The sequence below is a fragment of the Pocillopora damicornis genome, chromosome 8, assembly GCF_964200805.1.
Source record: "Pocillopora damicornis chromosome 8, jaPocDami1.2, whole genome shotgun sequence".
Classification (NCBI taxonomy): domain Eukaryota; kingdom Metazoa; phylum Cnidaria; class Anthozoa; order Scleractinia; family Pocilloporidae; genus Pocillopora; species Pocillopora damicornis.
Window position 1 is genome coordinate 1,261,496 of NC_142677.1, and position 18,612 is coordinate 1,280,107.

Below are 18,612 nucleotides of genomic sequence, written 5' to 3' on the forward strand. Positions count from 1 at the left end.
CAATGTTTTGTTTCTCTTTATTTAATCAATAACATAATCAATTGACCAATCCTTTATCTTTTTTATTCTTTCATTATTTTATTTATAACTTTATTATTATGCTCCCAATTGCCTTTTAGTTGCCTTGCTCAGTTATGGCTGCAGTTGCTGTTATTGCATAGAAAAAAAAAATCAAAAATTAATCATTGAGTTCATATAACACAACTGTACACATTATAAATCGTAAGTTCCAGCTTCGATCTGCCAATAAGGTTTCCAATTTTCTCAATCATCCTCGTGTTCTTACATAATCTTCCCTCACATTTATCCGCGCTAAGATGGCAAGGGAAACTACTCACTTATACTGACATTTTGAGCTCGATCACAATTCCATTAAGTAAATAAAAAGGTATATATTAACATTGGTGACAGTAAGTGCTACATAATATATATGGATAAAGATTGATTACAAAGCGTCCCATTACGTGGAAGGTATTCGCTGTTAAAAGCTTTAATGAAACGGATTTTCTGATGCTGGTATGAAATACTTCTTCGAACTGAATCACTGGGCCCATGAAACCTTACGTTTATCTTAATTTGTAAGGTAAATTTTAATAAATTGATATATGAATTCGCACCTTTCAACTGAGTCATTTGGTCTACTTGTAATTCATTTATATTCATTTATAAATAAATGAATAAATAAATAAATGAACATATATATATATATATATATATATATATATATATATATGTAAGTATGTATGTATGTATGTATATAAATGAATGTGAGGGTAGAGTCTACCTTGGCATAAAGTGCTCAATGCTGTGGTAGCTGAGCTAAGTATACATAAGAATTAAAGAGGACGCATCGATTCTCTGTGACTCTGAGATTCGCGCCTAAGCGCTCCTCAGACAGATATATATATATATATATATATATATATATATATTTATACAGATATATATATATATATATATATATATATATATAACAAAAAAAAACTAAACAAAACGAAAACACGAGAAGAAGAAGAAAAATGTTCAATTTTAAAAAAAATAGGGCTACTGCTGCTGAAACCTACAATTATAGGAGCCTCGTCTATCTTGTGCAGTGTTGTTTTCTTGGTTAACGTTTCATCAGGCTCGTCCCTTTCTCCTTCTACCGAAATAAAGGAACACATTCGGTATGAATTGTTACACAAACACTAAATTGAACTAAGGAAATAAATTCAACCAAGGGAGCAAGCGCAAAGTGTCCGTGTGCTAATGGGTGGTTGAACAGATTTTTCCAACTATCTGGTTTAGTCGGTTATTTCTTTCAAACAATTTGTAACTCTTGTCTACATACCACTTGTACGCGCCGGGTCTGCCAATTCTAGAGAGGGGAAAGACAAAAAACATTTAGTCTTACAATCAGCAAAGATGCAGAGGCGCGGAGGTAATTCTGTCCGTATTTGACTGGGAATGAGAGAGTGTTGCAACACGCGCAGAACCTATCCACCTGTAATAAACAGATTGCAGTTATATTTTGCCGTTGCCATTTTTTAACTTGGAGTGATAGTTATCCTTGGCCTGTAATACATGAATAAAAAATAAATTTATACGATAAGGAAGTTATTTTTACTCATACCAAATTCCTTGTAATCATCGCCGATTTCATCCTCCTGATCTTCGAGTAGGAAGTAAAAAAAAAAATCAAAACAAATTATAAAAAGAAACATTGAAAATAGAGGGTGAAAGTGAAACGTGACAATGTGCAGCTGTACTAAAAGTTCCGGCGGACGTGTATGCCTTATCACACATATTGACAGCTCTTTATGCTCAGCGAAAGGGATCTAATTTAAACACTATTACGCTACTACCTATTTTTTTACTTTCATTATAATTTTGATGTTTACCATTTTCCATGTATTCATCATTAAGGTCCTCTTCCGGATCTTCCAGCATAAACCAAAGCAGATGAGACAAATTAGAAGGCAGAGAAGGAGAATGATCATGAAAATTATGATAATCAGTTAGCCTCGAAGTTCATTGCGTGGGGAGTAACCAACTTACATTTTTTATCTTTCAAGGACCTTCGTTTACTCAAATTGAGGTCCAAGTGCCAAAAAAACGGCTTTGGTCAATTACAAAAAAGACGGAGGTACTTACAGTTACTGTTGTTGTCATTCCTTCTATTAATGTTGTTGCCTTTGTTGTTCATGTCCCTCATGCACCGGGTTATTTTGCTGATCTTTTTGCATTATACGGGAATTAACACTTTTAACACGTCGAAAAAGTAATTAGGAATTGGGTAAAGAAAATCCCGCGCAGTTCAATGAAATTTCATTTGCATGCACTTCTCAGGGAGTTTTTTTGATAAGGTTTAGGGCACTGTTCTCTCAACAGCGAAGCACGTCGTTTTCGTAGTCGTTATAAAAGGCAAAATAATATCGCCCTACCCAACCACATAATATTCTCTTAGTTTGCAGCTTCTAAACAGTAACTAACCTCTAACTTCCTGCTGTTCTTCTGTTAGGTAGGGCCTTGCGTAAGTAACCGAAAGCAAAAAGACAACAAGACAAAGTCTCAGAAACATTTTGATGCGCCTCGAAGTTAAGACAAAACACGAATTAAGTTTACTCCCTTATTTGACTTTTTTATATATCATCTCATGGATTCTAAGTGGCAGTTGAATGACACAAATAATTAAGGTGCCTTAACGTAATGCTTTTAATTTTGTGCGTGCGTTTGAACAACTGCTGGAGTCCGTAATGAGTCGCCAGATCGACCTCCCCGGCATTATCTAATAAAGACGAGAAGAGATGCTTTTACGCCTCAAAAACTTAAATGAAGCTCATAGTCTTAGTTGTTCTAAAGTTTTAATATATCTAGTTCATTTCACGAGTCATGGCGATGAATCAGATATCTAGATAAATCAAGTTGACGACGGTTTTTTATCAAATGTTTAATCAACTGCTCTAGCCATTAGTTGTTTATTTGACTATTATCTCGTGGCATCATAACGGACACTTGCCTTTGAGGTTTCTTTTTCCTTTTTTCTTTTTTTCTTTTTTCATTCAGAATTTCCTCACAATTAGGAGAATCGTCTAACGCTTCGATATCAGCTCGATGTCATATTCAAATGAAAAAGAAAAGGACTAGATAGAGTAAAGGATCTTAATAATTTACCCTAATCCCCCCTTACCCCAGAAAAACACAACCAAACAAAAGAGAAAATATAATAAGATGCAATGAAATATGATAAAATTAAATAACAACTAATAAGGTCAAAAGGCTGGAAAAAAAATAAAAAAGATTAGTGCCCATGTGGATAAATTAAACGTTAAAATCGTTAGACATCTTTTCTGTACCGTTTAAATTTTCTGACTTAATGTTTGACTTTAATTTTTAGAATTGCAAGCAAAATTTTGCAAATAAATATTAGCTTTTAACCTTCCTTATCCAGAAATTCCCCTAAGGGAAAACGGCTGGCTCGATTTTAGCTCCAAATATTTTAAACGAGAAAAGGAAGATGTATTTTGTTCTTGCCTTGGGAAAAACGAGTGAACCGTTCTATGAGAAAAAACTAAGCAAACACAGGCTGCTGAGCAGCTGGTCCATCGATAAGGAAGGATGATGGTACGTTTTATGGGTGATATTTACCACTATCTCTATTTATCAATTTATCTTTTTATTCGTCAATCACTTTATTTTACGAAGTGACTGGAAATGACACGATTATCGTCAAGAACTTTCGATATTCAATTTTCCGATAAACTGATCTCGAAACGTTTGTCACGGATCCACCGATGGATGTTTACGTTGAACTCAAGGCTGTACAAACATATTTAAAAAGGATCATTCTACATATACGGTTCTCTTCATAACTTTTCAGAACGCAAAAAATCTATTTGGCTTTTAACGTGTAGTTTCCCATGGATTTTATAGAGAAATTTATTGATCATTGCCCAATTGGGTAGAGTTTATGGACAATGCCGAAATAAAATGCTTATCAACAAGAGAGCGATATGAACTAAGTCCATTCATAATATGGAAATCCATATAGACACGTATTCTGGTAACAAATGACATGATGGTATAGCTTCGATTCAAGATGTGACACTTGACAGTTTTGGGAATCCTCCCACATGTTAAGTCATCTTGCATTGCATTATTAAGGGCTCATTGAACACTCTCTTTGTGCTGAAAGCATGGGGACATTGAGAAATACTCTTTTAGAATTAAGTGTAGTCTAAATTTAGTTTCTGCTTTCTGCGGATATTGGGAATATGTACAGATGATTTGTGACTTGCCAGCAAGTAACACAACAAGATCTCCATCTCAAAACTGAACCTAACCAAACTTCACACAGTTTTGTCTAAATGGATCAGGGACACGTCTAAGTCTAATACAACTTGAAGAAATCGACTCAAACCACATGGATAGAAAACAGGAAAATTTTGAAAGGAAAAAAAAAAATAGTAATAATCAATGTTGGCGCGCGCGCCATCCTGATGAAATCTGAAATTTAAAATATTCGAATTTCTTCATCCTGATTGCTCTTTTTTCGTAACAAGCTCTACTACCCTCTCTTCTTCGTGATGGTTACGAATGGTCCCTACTTCCAAGGCTTTTTTAAAGTCTGTAGTATCTTACACATCTCGCTCACAGGCTAATATTGCGTCTAAATTTTAACACAATATACTTATTCTGCAAAAGACACATGCATTAAAGTAATAAAGGGGTAAGTTTCTAAAGAAACTGTGGTGCTGGGTCGGTGGGAGAGTATAGCAGGTAAATTAGCCACCGTAAAGGGTAAAAAAGCTGACGTTTCGAAGTCGTCTATCGCTCTGACGAAGGGCTAACGCTCGAAACGTCAGCTTTTTTTCCCCTTTACGGTGGCTAATTTACGTTTTCAACCCAGCTGTTAACACTAAATTACCTACATTAAAGGAAGATGATCAATATCCACTGTAGTATGCTATGTCTTTAGTTAAGTATGACACGTTGCAATCGTGATAAAATCGGTCGTTCCCTGAAGCGCTAGAATTTGGTTTTGTTACCTTCTGCAGGCCAGTTTCTAGTCTTGCGAAATAAATAGACGGAAAATAAAAAAAGAAAAGCTTAGAAGTAGTTATTTCTGTGCTTTTGTGATCGGCTAATGCTTATTCGACCAAAAAAATAATTTCAAGGACAGGTAGCCCAGATGATGATCTATTTAGCCCTTAAAGTCAAATTAATTGTTTTGGGCTCACGTTACTAGAAACCACTTAAATCAATAAGCAATTCCTAACAGCATTGAGGTTAGCCTTTCTGGCAATGATTTAATTTCGTTTTGTTATATTTAGTGGGCCATTCCCTAATCTAGCAGAATAATGAAAAGAAACATTGTTTCCGTTGTTTTGAGAGCGACTACTTTTTCTTCGACCAAAACATGATTTTCAAGGACAGTTTTCCTTATTGATTTATTCAGCACTTAGAGTCCACTAGTTTGTTTTAGGCGCACGTCAGTTTAAAGCATTTAAATCAATAAGCAATTGTTAACAACACTGAGTTCATCTATTCTGATAATTTTGACTCACTCACAAGGAGAGAAACCTTACAGCGCTTCCTTATGGACTTCTATTACAATCTGCATCAAATTAAAAGCAAATTTTCGAACTTCGACGATGTAGCAAGGGAAAAAAAACGACAATGCATTCTAGCTCTGAAAAAAAAATCCCCAAGGTGTCAGACACCCACAAAACAAAAACACTGTCGTTGCTTGAGTAAAAATAATATCGGTAGAGATATCCTCCTACTAATTGCTATAAATAATATCAGTAGAGATATCTTTCTAGTATTTACAATATATAATATCAGTAAAGATATCCTCCTAGTATTTACAATAAATAATATCAGTAGAGATATCCTCCTGGTATTTACAATAAATAATATCAGTAGAGATACCTCCTAGTATTTACAATAAATGGTATCAATAGAGATATCCTCCCAGTACTTGCAATAAATAATATCAGTAGAGATATCCTCCTAGTATTTTACAATAAATAATATCAGCAGAGATATCCTACTAGTATTTACAATAAATAATATCAGTAGAGATATCCTCCTAGTATTTTACAATAAATAATATCAGCAGAGATATCCTACTAGTATTTACAATAAATAATATCAGTGGAGATATCCTCCTAGTATTTTCAATAAACATACCTAAAAAGACTTTAAAAAAATTGTAAAGATTTTAAGACAACATTTAGGGCAGCGCATAAACTTTCTGAATAGTTTCAACGCTTTAAAGGTATAAAAGTCTCACAAAATCATCGTCAAATTAAAAGGTTGTCGGAACTTGCCAATATTTAGAATACAATTAAGATGGGCACGACTGTTTCTAGATATATTTGGAGAAGTTTAAGAAAGAGCAAAAAATGGTGGTACTGTAAACAGTCCAGTCTTTTTTTTTTCTAAAGAAAAACAAAAATACAGGAATCAATATTTGCAAAATACATTTTATTTTTCATACTCAATACTAGTCTTTTGTACTGAATTTAACCTTGGTTCCTTAAAATTACTTCAGTCAGAAAAGGTAAAATTTCCTCTCTTTATGTATAAAGAAAGATTTACCTGCTCTTCAGATCAATTTCACTGTTGATATCCCAACACAGCAGTGATCAACAGGAATATCGTTACATGTATTCAGTATAGACCTAAGTACTAATCTATTAATAGAAGTAAATTGTCCAACCATGTAACATGAGATTGACGTATTCGTAAGTCTAAATACAACTGTTCTTAATTTAGAAGTTCGATTTTCGGCTGAGCTTTAAAAATAATCAAAACAAAAAGAGAAGCAACTAGTATCACAACATTATTCAGATCCTCAAGGCTTCTGTTGCATAGTGTTGTTCCGTAGAATTGTTCTTGATGCAGTTTATTGTCTGCCGTGCGCATTAACTTCAAGCTCAACCTCTCTATTTTTAGCCTTATAATATTAAGAGTGCTTGAAGAATCATATTTCCGACACCTCAATGCCTTTGCCTTATCATCCATTGCACCATATAATATTACTTCTATTTGCCTATTTTTAATCCTCCTCTAATAAATTACGTGCAAAGCAAGCAATGTAATGTATTGAGTTTTGGTTCTATAGTATTGGCACCTGTATGAAACCCATAAATGGACCGATGAGGATGCCACCAGAGCCATTCTCTGCCCGGAGTTAAAACGGCTTCAGCCATGCAGATGAAACTTTTGTTGGTCAGCTGTTTCCTTTTAGGAGCCTGTACAGCCTCTTACCTAACGGAAAAGCGGGAAGGTATTGGATCAAAATTACGAGAGCATGATTATTTTTGTCAGGCCATTCCTTTTTCCATTAGTCCAATGGTGTTACTTTTATTAAGTACTCTTTTTTTCCTTCCCTAGATGCTCCTCTGACTGAGGATACAGGTCACTTTAAGAAGCTAATTAGTTACTTTTCGAAGCCTGATTAAAAAAAAGTTTTCCCAGAAAAGAAAAGAATACTCATAGGAATTATCTTCGATACAGTCCTCACGAATGTGGATAAGAAGGCAACTCTAAGTCTCCTAGAAAGTGCCGAGACTCTCTCCATTTAATTACCGGTCTGGTTGTTTTCAAATGAAAACCAGCGTACTCTACTTTGATTTTCACCTATAATCAGTTTTTTTTGCCTTCTTTTTCCCATAAAATAGCCCAAGAAGATCTGAATGACGAAGACTTCGGGACTGCCTCTGATAAATTTGACGGGGAGTATGATGAGGAGCCGGAAAATGAAGATGAAGCATTTGACGAATTAAGAGATGAAGAAAACGAGAGGGATGCTAAGGAATTAGAAGAAATGAACGATGAAGACGAAGAGACAGGTAAGTGTTGATCCTGCTAACCGAGTTCTGTCTCCACTTCGGAGATGAGATTCAAGTTATAATGTCAATGACGAGAGTTTGGAATTTTTCTTCTCATTGGGAAGAAACTCGTGAAAGAACAGTTTAGGATAAACAGGGGTGATTTTAATGATCATTTTCTGCATCGAGAAAGTTCTTTTAGCAGGTTTTGGTTGACAACAGTTGAAAGTTAGCATGAAATGTAGTATGGGAAGGAACAAAAGCTCAACTCTTGCCAGGTTTTTATTTTAATCGCACATAAGAAACAAAGAGAAGAATATTGCTCACTACGCTGATTATACCAACAGGATCCATATAATGTCTGAATTTGTCTTATCATAGGGATTACCGGGTGATTTACTTCTTTGGAAAAAAAGATCAATTACGTGGGACATGATGACACAATTATCAATGAAGTAAACTGTGAGAAAAGCACTCTCAAACCAGATGTTATGATTTTTGTTCCATCAGGTGAAGATGAAGTTTCTGAGGATCCAAGACCGGTACCAAGAAAGTCAAAAAAGAAATATGGTAAAGTTATTCAACATTTCTTGATCTTATATTTTGATTTTTGATCCATGAAGCGTTCTTGCTCCCGCACAATTGATATTCGGTCAGGTGGCCGAATATCCCCTGCTAAAACTGGGCATAGTCAAGGATATCACGCAACCGATAGCTTTTAATTCAAGAAGATATAGCAGAAAATGGGAATTATCTGTTTGTTCATAAAATCGTACTGGAGAACGCTCAAAAGAAGCATTCGGCGCGCGCTGCCAAATGTTTGAAAGATAATAGTTACAAAGCCTATATTTTACGCAAAAATATACTCGTATGTTTGGACATTATCTGTTCCTCTAAGCTATCAGGTTTCCTCGAGCTTCGCTCTCGGAAACTGTTCGCATCTTGGAACAGAGAATGTACGAGGATAAACATTCCTGTATATTTTTACGCCAAGTAGAGGCTATAGTTTCCATCTTGCTAAGATATAATTAAAGCAACATCATTATGATATCAGACAATTATCTTGTAAAATATGGAGAGAAATGTTGATGAATGGGCCCTTTGTCTGATTCTGAGATTTTTATGTTCGATAATCCATCGTTTGATATAATGGTCTAAAGCATTTTTTTTCGTAATTATTTTAAGGTTATTTGTATTGGAAAGGAAAAGGCTACCGCAAGTACCGAAAAAAGCCTAAGAAAAGCTACCGTAAAGCCTACCGGAAATATCGTGTCCGAAAGGGTTACTACCCAAAAAAAGGAAAGGGTTACGGCTACCGCTACAGCTACCGCTACCCATACTACCCCTACGGTCGTTAGAATGGTGAGTCTTTCACAAATATCGATTAGGGATTGCTACAAGCTTGTAATCGCGTAGAAAATTGAGGGCATCTTTTAAACAAGAAATACATATGCTAGTCCTTGTTGAGTTCTCTCTACTACTTGTGACATGCCATAGATAAGTACGCTTGTCTCAACTGGCCTCATTACTCACTTAAGTAACTATATAAAGGACTCTTTCTCACTCTGTTTTCTCTATTTCAGGTTTGGCGAGAATGATTAGACTGGACCAAGACTCACACAAGATTAAGAAAGTTGCTTTAAAGTCATAGATGAAAGTGTAGCTTTAAAAGCGTTAAATAAATCTTTTTGGTTCAATTGACATCCTTGTTCTCTTTTTTTATTTCATTTTGTTTATGGATTTATTTATCTGCTGCAAACCGTAAGCTACATAATCCACATCACAGTTGACTTAATTCTGAAATAAATGATTTGAATATTTTCATCTTGTCCTAAACGTTTATCAGCACGCTTTATCACTACTTTCCAGCGGTTTCAACCTTTAGTGGCATTCATTTGTCGAACAACAAGCACATAATACAACATGAATGAAAGAAAATAATGCTAGGTTTCCACAAACCACAAAAGTCCTATATGACTAAATATTGTGATACTTGATCGGAAAATAAGATAAGAAATCTTCAGTCCATACTTGTAGGTGATAAAATAGAAATGAAACTGAACTAAAGGCTCGAGTCAGTTGCGAGGCTGGGGATACGTAAATAATTTCGAGTGATTTTTATCAGGGTTGAATTTAATCCCTCATTATAACTATTATACAAATTCTTAACTCCAAGGAATAAGGCAGGATGAAGCTGAGCCTGATAATAAAGTAAATGATAAATAAAGATCTGCTGCTGTGTGCCGCTCTCTAGTCTAAAATAAAATTTAAAAAAAAATTAGCAGTGATTGGTAACTGGTGGTATGACATTGATTCTGATAACATCCTTAATTGTCCACGTTCCAATTATTATTTCCTAACTCAGCTGAATCAACTCTTAGATAATAACACTTCAAAGTGTCTCTCTATGTTTTATTGCAATATCAAAAGTCTTCCAAAGCATTTGTCTTTATTGAACGAGTTTTTACATTCTGTCAACCGCAAGCCTAATATCTTAGCTATTACTTAAACGAGACTATCAAACCGGACAGTAAAAAATGTTGATATCCTCAACTATGATTTCTTCCACACCAACCCACTAAAACAGACTAGCGGTTCTGGGCTATGTCTCGAAAAATCCTAATGCCATTCATGGACCTGATTTAAAGTTTACTATACCATTGAATGAATCATCCTGGTGAGAAATAACGTCAGGGAATGGGAGACCTAATATAATTGTTGGTTGCTTTTTCCGCCATCCTACTTATAATTAACCAGCTTTTACTTTTGAATTTGAAACTTTGCTTTAAGAGGCAATTTAGTATGAGATACACATTCTTGGGGATCTTAATATAGATCTCCTGGAATATAGTGAGCATTTATTTTCTGAAGAGTACCTAAATATGCTCCATTCTAACAATCTACTACTTTTAATATCAAAACCAACCGGGCTCGCTCATCGTACTTCTACTCTGACTGACCACATTTACGCAAATTCTAATTTGAGTGTGAATGCCGGCATTGCGCTGGTTGATGTCTCAGATCATTCTATTACCAGTGCTTGATCGACAAATATCAAGGTATAAGAGAGCATTCTATTTTCGTGATTATGACAACTTTGATGTGGACCAGTATGTTAGAGATGTTGATACGGTTGATTTGATCAATGTATACAATGAATCCATTGATATTCACGAGGAAGCTGTTAACTGTATGAGTATACTGAAGCAAAATGGAAACAAGAATGCACATATAAAGAAAAAGGAGACAATTGGCCTGACAGATAACAACGGTATGCGGAACATCTAAGCTCATTTATGAATGATGCTGTATTTTTCATATTGTTGTTGAAAGTGACAACATCCTCACCATTTAACTCCTTTTTAACTCGTGAATTGCGCGCATGCGCAAGGGCGAGTTGTAGATGTGATGTGGAGAAGGGCACTCGCTCGCTCGATTGGTCGATTCCTGTTAACCTTTTTTTTTCCATTTTAGGCTTTTGAGTGCATTTTATAGTTTTTGGCTAGCAATACACAAACGAAATGGCGACCTTTGTTGCTAAGAACAGTGGTGGGGTGAAAAAGAAGCCAAAATAAGAGTATTTTTTTTCGTTTTAGTTTCAACAAGCGGCGCCGGCGACTGGCAGGCATGCAAGGATTCACACTAAAACAACAGAACAACCTTCGTTTTTCATAAAATTGTAATTTACAATCCTTGAACTTGAAAACAATCCAAAGATTCATTGAAAATATCACTTACTGCGAAGCGCTCGGAGTTTATAGATGTTCAAAAGCTTTTTCTGTTATGGCGTGAGGTTGAGGACAAAATCGATCATTACGTTTCGTATCGTGTGTTTTTCCTGTGTAAAGCAACATAAGATGCCGGCGAGTGACGAAATTACAAGTTATCTCGAAAATCAAATAACACCTAAACAAACAATTTTAGCTACCGATTTTCAGTGAATTTTTAAAGAACAATTTTCTTTTAAGTTTCAAGACAATTTGAAGGTTCAAAATAAATATTACGTACTAAAATGCGAAAGTTATACACCACAAAATTGATAAATAGGCCTGAAATGAAATTCTATCTTGTTCTTGATTATACGTTGCCTAGCACGTAACTAAAATCTACCCAGGCGGAGACCCAAAATGACGGTGGTAGTCTTGGCTTAATTATTACTGGGATACCTGTGGTACCCCAGTCATAAAATGCCTTTGTTTTTTGGTCGTCTTCTTTTTTTTTTCCTCCGCCACCAAATGGAAAAATTGCGCAATAGTAGAGGTCCGAAGTTGGGCCCTCAACACCATGACAACTAACTGTGATCCAATGAGGTGTTCACATGCTGATCAGGCATGTTATCTTGATGATGATTGACGTTGTCATGCACAGACAGGGCCGGGTCACATGACGAATCACGAGATTTTGCCTATAAAACCTTTTGGTAATTTGTTTTGTATATCAACGTATTTGGATTACGATCTCCTGGAGCATTATGGCGCAAACGCGCAAAATACTTACAGACGCATATACAAGTCGTATTAATCGCGGCTAATCCTCACTGAAAGATGTTATTGAGCGGTAATTTTGGAACGGATTGAGTCACGAACGCTTGAAAGCCATGAAAGCCTTGAATGCCTTGTATGCTAAGTATGCCAATGTCTTAGTTGAAAAACGTTCACTTGTTGTAAAAAGCAAAATCTGAAATCTGAAACCAAACTGTATATACTCTATGCAATCTATTGAACAACACTACTACCGTGAGACTGAAGAACATAACTATAATGGATGCAAACTGCTTGTGAAGAAAGACGACATGTTGGATTCACCTGATGGCAAGGAACGTGGCTACGATACCAGTACGAATGGTATTAATTTCACGATCAGAAAGGTGAATCTTATGTTTGTTTTCATTGTAGTTGTATAGATAGTCTTTTTTAATAAATACGTGATCCAAAACCCTGTGTTTTTTTGTGTATAATGTTATTATGTTAAATATTGTTTACGCAATTGTCTTGTCACAGGCAGCTCAAGGTCACGTCTCGAGAAAAAGTCAACGATAAATTCATGAACGCGTCACGCGTTGTGTGACTCGGTGTTAAGTTACGAGAGGAACTGCACGTTATTAGGAATAGTATAGGGAACGAAGTATGGTCGATTTACAACGATGCATATTTCGAAATATGAACATTATTCTCATAAAATCAATAAAACTTACTCATATCCTGTGTATCCGTTGTATTTTCTGGCGATTTCTGCCGTTTTAAGCTTGCTCTACCATCACTGTTATTTACGTCATTTACTTTTATTACGTTGGTAAAATCTGTACAGACATCACACCAACCAACTCGGGAAGCTGTAAGATGACATGTTATTATATACTAGACGTAAAAACTCTTCAGAGTCTTAGTCTGCATTTTGTACCCACTCTGCAGTCTGCAGTCTATATTTTGTATACGGTCTGCAGTCTGCTGTCTGCATTTTATACTAACAGGTATCTGTGGCACCAATACAGTTTATTTTTGGTTACATTTATTCGCAAAACACACATAATCTACCACAAAATACCTGTGAGTGAGGTAATTCGACATTTTCGTTCTTTCCTACATTAATATTCTTCTCTCCTTTTGTAAGAATGTAGACATCACTCACAATGTTTCAAGTAATCCACCCACCCTACAAAAAAGTAACTCTTGCATGCATAGCATGCCTATGTTTTGAAATAGGTGTATGCCCTTGGCCAGACTTGAGGGCACTTTTTCAGTATACTAGTTCGACACCCGTAGTATCACTACACTTGATTCCAAGGATCCAATACCATCCAGGTATCCCAGTTATCCTGCTCACAGGGTCTAGTATCACTCAAAGTCGTTCCCGTTTGTCTCATTTGCTAAAGAGGAAATCGTTCATGTTTTCATTAAGACAGTGTTGCCTTGGTTTTCTAATATTTACAATGATAGACAGTTAATTTCACTTTTCACCCACATTTACTTCCAGCCTTTTCTTTTGAACCAGAAACAAAATTGATATACGTTTAAAACACATGACATCATTTACCCTTGGCAAATGTAATAGCATGATCATTTCAATTGTAACCCCTTCTTATCCCGACGTTACTTTGTTTCTTTGCTGCGAACACTGAACTACTGCTCGTACTCTAGATATGACAATCAACCACAAAATTCCCTAAACCAGATATCAATAAACATAGTCCAAAAAATTGTGCGTCAATTCACGAGTTTGCTCACAGAGCACTTTGATTTATTATTATTTTCAAGGAAAAGGCAAAGTAGGATATAGGAAGTGTCGAGGAAAATCATCTGGAAAAGCTCGTTGAAGTAATGATAACCATAATGATAATGACAACAATAATTATAACGACAATGATAATGAAAATAGCGATGATAATGACAAAACAATATTCAAATCAAATGGGAATTAAACCTAGTGCTAGAAAATTGATACCATGACAAAATACCTTATTTTGCCAATATTTGCCTAAATATCCTTAATATTTGTACTAACCGTGTTTACCACTGAAGTTCTCTGTGTCCGGAATCTTTCTCGAATAGTTAGGTTAATGAATCCCTCCACACCCATTTGCAATTAATAATATCAGTAGAGATATCCTCCTAGTATTTACAATAAATAATATCAGCAGAGATATTCTACAAGTATTTACAATAAATAATATCAGTAGAGATATCCTCCTCGTATTTATAATAAACATACCTACAAAGACTTTTAAAAAATTGTAAAGATTTTAAGACAACATTTAGGGCAGCGCAGAATAAACTTTCTGAATAATTTCAACGCTTTAAAGGTGTAAAAGTCTCACAAAATCATCGTCAAGTTAAAAGGTTGTCGGAACTTGTCAATATTTAGAATACAATTAAGATGGGCACGACTGTTTCTAGATATATTTGGAGGAGTTTAAGAAAGAGCAAAAAATGGTGATACTGTAGACAGTCCAGTCTTTCTTTCTCTAAAGAAAAACAAAAATACAGGAATCAATATTTGCAAAATACATTTTCTTTTTTATACCCCAATATTAGTCTTTTGTACTGAATTTAACCTTGGTTCCTTAAAATTACTTTAGTCAGAAAAGGTAAAATTTCCTCTCTTTATGTATAAAGAAAGATTTACATGCTCTTCAGATCAATTTCACTGTTGATATCCCAACACAGCAGTGATCAACAGGAATATCGTTACATGTATTCAGTATAGACCTAAGTACTAATCTATTGATAGATCTTATTTTACGCACTTGGTTTCCACTAATTTGTTTGCTCCTTACGTCGTTGTCAAGCATTAAAAATCAATCATTTGTTCTTTAAGACGTTGCCCTCTCAACAATCTTCTTATTGATGGACAACAGTTTTACATTTTTTCTAATTGGGGAAGAGTTCAAATTTTAATGATGTAACTGCAATATCTAAGCAGCAGGTCATTTTCATCGAAGTACTACTTGGTGAAGCTTTGTAATCGAAACTATCCAGGACATAAAATCAAAAATATTAGACCAGCAAATTGCCAAAATATGTAACATCAATTTAACATATTGATTTCTAAATACAATTTTTTAGAATTTTGAAAGCTCAGTCTTTTCTGAGATTTTAATAATGTACCCAGAAAGAGCGTCCTCTCGTATCAAAACTCTACATCTGATTATTCTACTTATTGAAGCTTCTGTTAAATGATGCTGTTCCGTAGAATTATTTTAGTTTCTCCTGTTGACTTTTTGCCATTCGCCCTGACTACATGCTTAACCCATAAGAAAAAAAGGGAAATTTTTGGTTTGGTAGGATGCTAATCAGTGAGGCCCTATTATTAAATCTACGCAAGACAAAAAAATGAAAAAATATCAGACGAGTAAATTGTCCAACCATGTAACATGAAATTGACGTATTCGTAAGTCTAAATATAACTGTTCTTAATTTAGAAGTTCGATTCTCGGCTGAGATTTAAAAATAATCAAAACGAAAAGCGAAGCAACTAGTATCACAACATTATTCAGATCCCCAAGGCTTCTGTTTCATAGTTTTGTCCCGTAGAATTGTTCTTGATGCAGTTTATTGTCTGCCGTGCGCATTAACTTCAAGCTCAACCTCTCTATTTTTAGCCTTAGAATATTAAGAGTGCTTTAAGAATCATATTTCCGACACCTCAATGCCTTTGCCTTATCATCCATTGCACCATATAATATTACTTCTATTTGCCTATTTTTAATCCTCCCCTAATAAATTACGTGCAAAGCAAGCAATGTAATGTATTGAGTTTTGGTTCTATAGTATTGGCACCTGTATGAAACCCATAAATGGACCGATGAGGATGTCACCAGAGCCATTCTCTGCCCGGAGTTAAAACGGCTTCAGCCATGCAGATGAAACTTTTGTTGGTCAGCTGTTTCCTTTTAGGAGCCTGTACAGCCTCTTACCTAGCGGAAAAGCGGGAAGGTATTGGATCAAAATTACAAGAGCATGATTTTTTTGTCAGACCATTCTTTTTTCCATCAGTCCAATGGTGTTACTTTTATTAAGTACTCTTTTTTTCCTTACCTAGATGCTCCTCTGAGTGAGGATACAGGTCACTTTAAGAGGCTACTTAGTTACTTTTTGAAGCCTGATTAAAAAAAAGTTTTCCCAGAAAAGAATAGAATACTCATAGGAATTATCTTCAATACAGTTCTCACGAATGTGGATAAGAAAGCAACCCTCCTTGGAAGTGTCGAGACTCTCTCCATTTAATTACCGGTCTGGTTGTTTTCAAATGAAAACCAGCGTACTTTACTTTGATTTTCACCTTTAACCAGTTTTTTTTGCCTTCTTTTCCCCCTAAAATAGCACAAGAAGTTGGAGATCTGAATGACGAAGACTTCGACACTGCCTCTGATAAATTTGACGAGGAGAATGATGAGGAGCTGGAAAATGAAGATGAAGCATTTGACGAATTAAGAGATGAAGAAAACGAGAGGGATGCTAAGGAATTAGAAGAAATGAACGATGAAGACGAAGAGACAGGCAAGTGTTGATCCTGCTAACCGAGTTCTGTCTCCACTTCGGAGATGAGATTCAAGTTATAACGTCAATGACGAGAGTTTGGAATTTTTCTTCTCATTGGGAAGAAACTCGTGAAAGAACAGTTTAGGATAAAACAGGGGTGATTTTAATGATTATTTTCTGCATCGAGAAAGTTCTTTTAGCAGGTTTTGGTTGACAACAGTTGAAAGTTAGCATGAAATGTAGTATGGGAAGGAACAAAAGCTCAACTCTTGTGAGGTTTTTATTTTAATAACATAAGAATCAAAGAAAAGAATATTGCTCACTACGCTGATTATACCAACAGGATCCATATAATGTCTGAATTTGTCTTATCATAGGGATTACCGGGTGATTTACTTCTTTGGAAAAAAAGATCAATTACGTGGGACATGGTGACACAACTATCAATGAAGTGAGAAAAGCACTTTCTAACCAAATGTTATGATTTTTGTTCCATCAGGTGAAGATGAAGTTTCTGAGGATCCAAGACCGGTACCAAGAAAGTCAAAAAAGAAATATGGTAAAGTTATTCAACATTTCTTGATCTTACATTTTGATTTATGATCCATGAAACGTTCTTGCTCCCGCAAAAATGATATTCGGTCAGGTGGCCGAATATCCCCTGCTAAAACTGGGCATAGTCAAGGATATCACGCAGTCCATAGTTTTTAATTCAAGAAGATATAGCAGAAAATGGGAATTATCTGTTTGTTCATAAAATCGTATTGGAGAACGCTCAAAAGAAAACATTCGGCGCGCGCTGCCAAATGTTTGAAGGATTATAGTTACAAAGCCTATATTTTACGCAATTTTATATAAGAGGATAAACATTCCTGTATATTTTTACGACAAGTAGAGGCTATTGTTTCCATCTTGCTAAGATATAACTAAAGCAACATCATTACATTATCAGACAATTATCCTATAAAATATAGAGAGAAATGTTAATGAATGGGCCCTTTGTCTGATTCTGATATTTTTATGATCGATAATCCATAGTTTGATATAATGGTCTAAAGCATTTTTTTTCGTAATTATTTTAAGGTTATTTGTATTGGAAAGGAAAAGGCTACCGCAAGTACCGAAAAAAGCCTAAGAAAAGCTACCGTAAAGCCTACCGGAAATATCGTGTCCGAAAGGGTTACTACCCAAAAAAAGGAAAGGGTTACGGCTACCGCTACAGCTACCGCTACCCATACTACCCCTACGGTCGTTAGAATGGTGAGTCTTTCACAAATATCGATTAAGGATTGCTACAAGCTTGTAATCGCGTAGAAAATTGAGGGCATCTTTTAAACAAGAAATGCATGTACTCGTCCTTGTTGAGTTCTCTCTACTACTTGTGACATGCTATAGATAAGTACGCTTGTCCCAACTGGCCTCATTACTCACTTAAGTAACTTTATGAAGGACTCTTTCTCACTTTTTTTTTTCTATTTCAGGTTTGGCGAGAATGATTAGACTGGACCAAGACTCACACAAGATTAAGAAAGTTGCTTTAAAGTCATAGCTGAAATTGTAGCTTTAAAAGCGTTTAATAAACTTTTTTGGTTCAATTGACATCCTTGTTCTCTTTTCTATTTCATTTTGTTTATTTATTTATCCGCTGCAAACCGCAAGCTACACAATCCACATCACAGTTGACTAAATTCTGAAATAAATGATTTGAATATTTTCATCTTGTCCCAAACGTTTATCAGCACGCTTTATCACTACTTTCCTGCGAAAGAAAATAATGCTAGGTTTCCAAAAACCACAAAAGTCATATATGACTA

The 18,612-nt window shown here is 35.3% G+C and overlaps 2 protein-coding genes, 2 long non-coding RNA genes and 1 pseudogene across 7 annotated transcripts; 3 read left to right on the forward strand and 2 right to left on the reverse strand.

Moving 5' to 3' along the window:
- On the reverse strand, window positions 1-2,656 carry LOC149040862 (uncharacterized). 3 transcript variants are annotated; one of them, XR_016179135.1, is made up of 6 exons: window positions 2,473-2,656; window positions 1,881-1,919; window positions 1,613-1,651; window positions 1,331-1,357; window positions 1,065-1,141; window positions 1-147 (listed from the first exon to the last, which is right to left on the reverse strand). It is a non-coding gene; the product is annotated as an uncharacterized LOC149040862 (long non-coding RNA). The 3 variants fall into 3 exon arrangements; XR_016179136.1 differs by lacking the exon at window positions 1,331-1,357 and having other exon boundaries at window positions 2,473-2,630; XR_016179137.1 differs by lacking the exon at window positions 1,881-1,919 and having other exon boundaries at window positions 2,473-2,611.
- Window positions 2,657-5,414: 2,758 nt separating this feature from the next.
- Window positions 5,415-16,236, reverse strand: LOC149040863 (uncharacterized). 2 transcript variants are annotated; one of them, XR_016179138.1, is made up of 2 exons: window positions 16,097-16,236; window positions 5,415-6,425 (listed from the first exon to the last, which is right to left on the reverse strand). It is a non-coding gene; the product is annotated as an uncharacterized LOC149040863 (long non-coding RNA). The 2 variants fall into 2 exon arrangements; XR_016179139.1 differs by lacking the exon at window positions 5,415-6,425 and adding an exon at window positions 14,057-14,781 and having other exon boundaries at window positions 16,097-16,235.
- LOC149040864 (uncharacterized) lies at window positions 7,166-9,521 on the forward strand. The gene is made up of 5 exons (XM_089180336.1): window positions 7,166-7,276; window positions 7,671-7,841; window positions 8,331-8,390; window positions 9,006-9,182; window positions 9,404-9,521. Exons 1-4 carry the CDS (start codon window positions 7,198-7,200, stop codon window positions 9,176-9,178), a joined length of 483 nt encoding a protein of 160 aa, XP_089036462.1. The 5' UTR covers window positions 7,166-7,197; the 3' UTR covers window positions 9,179-9,182; window positions 9,404-9,521.
- LOC149040865 (uncharacterized) lies at window positions 9,415-11,108 on the forward strand (annotated as a pseudogene).
- Window positions 16,115-18,397, forward strand: LOC149040866 (uncharacterized). The gene is made up of 5 exons (XM_089180335.1): window positions 16,115-16,252; window positions 16,640-16,816; window positions 17,298-17,357; window positions 17,882-18,058; window positions 18,280-18,397. The coding sequence occupies exons 1-4, from the start codon at window positions 16,174-16,176 to the stop codon at window positions 18,052-18,054; spliced, it is 489 nt and encodes a 162-aa protein (XP_089036461.1). The 5' UTR covers window positions 16,115-16,173; the 3' UTR covers window positions 18,055-18,058; window positions 18,280-18,397.
- Window positions 18,398-18,612: the final 215 nt, after the last annotated feature.

Excerpts from the sequence above, each read along its gene's own strand:
- LOC149040864 (XM_089180336.1), top strand. The coding sequence starts at position 7,198 with ATGCAGATGAAACTTTTGTTGGTCAGCTGTTTCCTTTTAGGAGCCTGT. Across the intron at positions 7,277-7,670 it reads CCTAACGGAAAAGCGGGAAG|CCCAAGAAGATCTGAATGAC; the intron begins GTATTGGATCAA and ends CCCATAAAATAG. Across the intron at positions 7,842-8,330 it reads CGATGAAGACGAAGAGACAG|GTGAAGATGAAGTTTCTGAG; the intron begins GTAAGTGTTGAT and ends TTGTTCCATCAG.
- LOC149040866 (XM_089180335.1), top strand. The coding sequence starts at position 16,174 with ATGCAGATGAAACTTTTGTTGGTCAGCTGTTTCCTTTTAGGAGCCTGT. Across the intron at positions 16,817-17,297 it reads CGATGAAGACGAAGAGACAG|GTGAAGATGAAGTTTCTGAG; the intron begins GCAAGTGTTGAT and ends TTGTTCCATCAG. Across the intron at positions 17,358-17,881 it reads AAAGTCAAAAAAGAAATATG|GTTATTTGTATTGGAAAGGA; the intron begins GTAAAGTTATTC and ends AATTATTTTAAG.